Source organism: Pinus tabuliformis, chromosome 3_1 (genome assembly GCF_031772625.1).
Source record: "Pinus tabuliformis cultivar Carrire ecotype Pingquan chromosome 3_1, CPIR1, whole genome shotgun sequence".
Lineage (NCBI taxonomy): Eukaryota > Viridiplantae > Streptophyta > Pinopsida > Pinales > Pinaceae > Pinus > Pinus tabuliformis.
Window position 1 is genome coordinate 930,113,354 of NC_142301.1, and position 6,004 is coordinate 930,119,357.

Sequence of the window (6,004 nt, forward strand, 5' to 3'; positions counted from 1 at the left end):
TCGAGGAGTTAAAGATGAATGGATAGATCTATAGAATTTAAAGGGATAAAAAGATGTATCTCGATTAGAGTATCCAAAAATTTGTGAAGTATGAAAACACATTTCTCGAGGAAATATTAAGTACAATAAGGGGCCTAGATATGTTATCTATAGGGTCAATAAATTAGCAACTAGTGGGGTAAGTAGAGTTGGAATTGGTAATTTTCTTGAAAATTTTAAAATGGATGTTCTTTGTAATCTTAATGAGCAATAGATACATTAAGAATTCAACAAAAGCAAAAAAAAAAAAAAAAATGTAGCATCATCAATTATTTTCCAAAGTGTAGGAAGAAGCATCCTTTTCATTATACTTGTGCTATAAGTGTAGAAAATCATGTAATGGGATATTTCCATCTTTACCAGGACTGAAAGTGTTTTTTCAAGGAGACAATTAAGCTACAAAATAGCTCTATTATGTTGCACCATGGAGGCCTTGGCAGCCTCAACAAACAAGTGTTTCTAAAGAATCCTTATTAGTAATACCCACAAAATTATGAGAATACATCTTTACCTTAGAAAACATGGCCACCACAACAAACCCAAAACCAACCTTAGCAACAAGGATGGAGAGGGTCAAATTATAGAGGTATGCTAAATTTTCCTCAATAGTTCTAATACTCTCAACAATACCCCCAATATCCATAGAAATTTTCACAATATTCATCTAAGTCCAATAATCTTGTTCCAATGATCCTCCTCCTCCATAGACACAAATTATACAATCACAACAATTACAATTACATTCTACCCCAACCTCTTCAAAGGGCTACTCAAATACCTACACAACCTGTTTAGAATCCTAATAATAAAGTAGCTCAACACTTATAATATTGAGTTACAAAAAAAACCAACCAATATGATTACTCCACTTGATTTAACTGATATTCATCTTAGATCAGATAAAGTACTTCATAATAATTCACCCGTTATTATTGAAGAAAAAAATGAGGAGGAAACTATTAATACAACAACCAATGACACAATAATCAGACTTCTTCTATTACTCTAATATATCATCCATATACATCTCAAAATCCTCATTTCTTATAGAGGTTGAATGTAGAAAAGATAATGATACCATCTCATTGTGACCTATCAAATGAACCGAAGAATGTATCCATTTGATTTCCTTCACTGAGAAATTAAAGACATTCTAATCTATCAAAAAAAAAAAGGGAGTTATGTTTAAATAAACCAAATAAAAGAATAAAGACTCACAAATAGTGCATATTATTACCAAATTGGCAATATAATGATGAGAAAAACATATATTAAAAATATCTTGATCTAGGAAGTCCCATAGTTAAAATTCATGTTAACAATAGTATAATTCCAAATACTCTTATAGATTTAGGAATAACAACCATTGTTATGACAAAGGTATAATGAATAATCTTTAATTAAATAATCTTCACCATACACCTATTGTTTTACAATTAGCAAATAGTTCCATAATTAAACTAGAAGGGATGTTAGAAGATATTTTAGTTTCCTTATATTCTGGGAGCACCTAGTAGATTTTGTGCTTTTTACGTAAACTAAAAAGAAAAGTGATTGCGAAAAGAATATGTCCATCATTGATTATAAGACTTTTAAATTATGACTTAAAACAAAGACATTTGTTTTAGGTTAAATAATAAAATTTGATAAAGTTTTTCTTTGGTTTATTCTTTTGCCTGGCATCCAATCATACATTTATTCTTTGAGTATAGCAAATGCTTTTTCTTATTTTTCCCTTTAGTTATTATTAAAATAATTCAACATAAAGTAATTATATCAAGGTTATTTCATTTTTACATCTTTGTGTTGCAATACAACAACATCCACAAACCTTACAGGTTTGTGTTGCAATAGAAGGACATCAGAAAACCTCAAAGCGGTGATTCTCCTAGTTTGCAATCAACCTATGTTGTAGACAATTTCCCGTTCACTCTCAAGGCATGTGCACAGTCAGTACTACTTTCATCATCCATCCAAGGTATATTGGAGCTTGAAACCAGTTTCTTGGACATCATAACACCCACCATTTCTCCAGTTTACATTTGTGATCATTTTGGACCAACCATTTTCTTAAAAAGGGCACAATATCCAGCCGAAGGCAACTTGATTACATGACAGGCTCTCTAGTCTAATGTCGTTATTGTTAATGACCTTTGACTTTGTATCCTACTGTGAATAATTATGTTCTTAAATTTCATATAATTGAAGATATAATTACATATTAAATAGTGAAGCGAGCATCCTTAGCTTAGCCACTAAGATTTTAGATTTGTATAGAAGTGTAAGCACATACAAAGAATTATCATGATGATTATTGATTCTCGTGCTGGTAGTTATCCTTAAGGTTTTGACTGGTCTCACTTCACATATATTCAAAGAAATATGCCCTGGACTATTTGTCCTGACTTGATTAATTAAATTCTTGGCTGGTCATGCAGGAGGTATTGCAGGAGCAACTCTATTAATTATTTCTCTTTGGTGGACAATGTCAACTGTCCCTTGAGACGTGCTTAATTTAAAAGGGACTGTTAAACCAAATAAAAAATCAGCCAGGGGCTTTCCGAGTACAAGGCATGGCTTGTTGGGATTCAGTCGTTTTAAATAATTATTGAGCTTATGCAGTTTACGGTATGAAATGAAACATTAGTAAAATTGTAAACATATTACACATGTAGCAAAGGACCATTTCAGGATTTGGCGTAACGTATCATTCATTCCAGGACTCTATTTGCGCCATAAGCAACTCACACTGTAGAATTTTCAATGAAAACCCAAGTAGCAATGGTATGTATTTATAGGGAATGTGTTCCTGCATCTTCACTCATCCAACCGGTTGAAATCTTGAATCTATAGCCATGGCGAGTTGCAATGTATCGATGACCACGAGGATCGGAGTTTTAGTAGTGCTAGTGTTACTTTCAGCCCAAGTGCAAGTGGGCTCTGCCCAACACTGCGGGTGTGCTAAGGGACAGTGCTGCAGTCAATGGGGATATTGTGGAACAACGAAAGCTTACTGCGGGGAGGGCTGCCAAAGCGGTGCGTGCTACAATAAGCCTCCCGTGTCTCCTGCTCCTACTGGAACAGGCGTTGCATCTATAATTTCCAGCACATTTTTTAACCGCATCAAGGCAGATACCTCCAGTGCTTGCAAAGGGAAGGCGTTTTATACTTATCAAGGGTTTATCACGGCAGCCAATGCCTTCTCCACGTTCGGTCGCACTGGAACTCTTGAAGTTCAAAAGAGGGAGCTGGCTGCATTCTTTGCCAACGTCGCTCGCGAGACTGGAAGTAAGTAACTAATGTAGTCATTGTTTGAGCATTTTCGTGATCATTTATTTTTTAATTTTTGATATATCAAGTGTTTAGAGATCAAATTTTTCTTACACAGAAAGAATTGCAGTTCAATAGAGAGTTGATCTTTATGGATGATTGATAAATTTGAAGTTGAAAGATAGTGCAATTTTTTTTAGTGCAAAAGTTTATCTGCCAACCTGGCTCTCAAGACTGGAAGTAAATGTAGTAATTATTTAAGCATCTTTGTGTTTACTATACAGTGTAGATTCATCTTTTAACTCCAAATATTTCAAGTGTCCAGAGATCAAATCTTTCAAGGTGCAAACTTCCCCCTTAAAACTTGAGGAAAACTTGCAGCTCAAGAGAGTTGATCTCTATGGATGATTGATAGATTTGAAGTTGAGAGATCAAATCTCTCAAGTTACAAACTTTTTTTTAGTGCAAAAACTTGAGGAAAGTCTTGCAGCTCAAGAAAGTCTATTGAGGATGGATAGATGAAGTTGAGAGATCAAATCTCTCAAGGTGCAAACTCCTTTTTTGAGTGCAAAATTTGAAGAAAAGCTTGCAACACAAATATTTGATCCCTATGGACCATTGATAGATCTAGAATTAAAATGAATATGTTTAAATATTAATAATTACTAATATAATTTTTTTGTAAGCTTGGTAGGACTCTCCTATTTTCATGTTTTCGGTGAGACTTCATTTCTACAACCATCACCACTTGAGCTACCCCATACTGACTTTAATAATTACTAATATTATTTATTATTAGTTTTATTATTTTATTTTTATTTTTATCCAATAATGTTTTAATTATTAATAACAATTAATATATATATTTTTTACCAAAATATTTAGATGCAATAACATAATAGGACATTACAAGATCTTTTTCACATGGGGTGGAGTGCCTTGGGATGCAATGATTGTGTTTAGAGGTGCTTTGAAGAGTAGTATGGAAAAAAATGTTCTAATGTTATGTAAACATTTTGACTAAGTAAAATTGAAATTAAAAAGTTAAAAATAAAATTGGAGAGATGAAATTATTTAAAATAAAATTAAAATCAAGAAATTATAACAAACACATCTTGTAAATATTGTAGGTAAAATTAAACTCATAGTGTCAATTTACAGTTAATTGTTTTATAAGATTCTTGTGTAATATAGTATATTCAAATTGCCTAATATAGCATATTCAAATAAGTAAAAATTCTTTTATAATTTGCCTTTGCCAGGAATAATCAATAAATATATATATATAACCAACTTAAATTCATCTTAGCAGATCAAATCTCTCCATGTTTAAATCTTTTTTTAAGTTTTATACTGGAAAAATAATTTACACCTTCAAAAATTTAATCCAGGAAGAAAAGAAATTACACATTTAGAATTTGATCTCCAGAGAAAAAATAAATCTATAGTCGAATTGAGGCTTCTGTGATTCATAACAATATATCAGAAGAAATTTCGGGTAAATCACAATCAGAAAATTATTGCCCACGCTTTTCAAACCAACCAGTGTGGTTCATCGTTCCTGACTATGAACCACACTGGTTGGTTCGAAACACGTTGGCAATGATTTTCTGATTGTGATTTACCCTGAAATGTCTTCTAATAAATCTATAGTCATACTAATCTTGCATTAATTTTTGCATTAATGTTCTCCCATGAATATATTTTAGGTCTCTGCTATGTGGAAGAACTAAGCAAACCACGCTATTGTACGCCGTCGACAGTTTGGCCCTGTCAGCCCGGCAAGAGCTATTATGGGCGTGGGCCGCTGCAACTCACTGGGTAAGCCCTCGTGCTACTGCACTCCGAATATTTGTGAAATTTGGAAGCTAAAATTATTCGTTTGGTATGTCAGGAACTACAACTATGGAGAAGCGGGAAAGTATTTGGGAATCAATCTGCTGAGCAATCCAGACTTGGTGGCACAGAACCCAGCCATTGCTTTCAAGACATCTATATGGTATTGGGCTGTGTACAGCAATTGCCACAGGGCGATGACCTCCAGCGGGGGTAGCGGATTCGCGGGAACAATTAGAAGTATCAACCCGGGAGAGTGCGGGAATCCTGCCTATCGTAGTGCGGTGCAAAGTCGGGTGAATTATTACGAGAAGTTCTGCTCATGGCTGGGAGTAAGTCCCGGGACCAACCTCTACTGTTGAATATCCATGCATTTTCATTCTCAGTGACTAATGTAGAAATAAAGCTTGTACGAAGCTACAATAAATGTCACAGCGACTAAGTCAAGGCAGTGTAGTGCCAGGCACAGTATCTGGAGTTAATGTATTGGCTCGTCAATGCAGTAAGCTATTGCTTTTCTCACATATGGATTCTTCCACACTGCTTGTCAAAATGAACTCAGTCAATTAATTTAGGATTGTGTGTTAATTCTGAAAATTCATATCGAATTTAGGTCTCATATAAATTTAGGTTTTAAGTTATCTTTTTCATCGTGAATTAACAAATGATTTCATACAAAATTTTATATAAAATTTATGCAGGAGCCAACTTTGTATATAAAATTTATGCAAGAGCCAACCCTCCAAGAGGGCAGTCCTGCTGCTATTATGGCTTTTATGTTATTTTTTCATCGCGCAATAAACTGATCTCATACAAAATTGAATTTAGGTTTTATGTTTTTGTTTTAGTTTGGTTTTGT

The 6,004-nt window shown here is 33.8% G+C and overlaps 1 protein-coding gene across 1 annotated transcript; it reads left to right on the forward strand.

Moving 5' to 3' along the window:
• The first annotated feature begins 2,877 nt into the window (after positions 1-2,877).
• On the forward strand, positions 2,878-5,554 carry LOC149190804 (endochitinase 4-like). The gene is made up of 3 exons (XM_089413443.1): positions 2,878-3,327; positions 5,019-5,130; positions 5,204-5,554. Exons 1-3 carry the CDS (start codon positions 2,895-2,897, stop codon positions 5,505-5,507), a joined length of 849 nt encoding a protein of 282 aa, XP_089269569.1. The 5' UTR covers positions 2,878-2,894; the 3' UTR covers positions 5,508-5,554.
• Positions 5,555-6,004: the final 450 nt, after the last annotated feature.

Excerpts from the sequence above, each read along its gene's own strand:
- LOC149190804 (XM_089413443.1), top strand. The coding sequence starts at position 2,895 with ATGGCGAGTTGCAATGTATCGATGACCACGAGGATCGGAGTTTTAGTA. Across the intron at positions 3,328-5,018 it reads CGTCGCTCGCGAGACTGGAA|GTCTCTGCTATGTGGAAGAA; the intron begins GTAAGTAACTAA and ends AATATATTTTAG. Across the intron at positions 5,131-5,203 it reads GGGCCGCTGCAACTCACTGG|GAACTACAACTATGGAGAAG; the intron begins GTAAGCCCTCGT and ends TTGGTATGTCAG.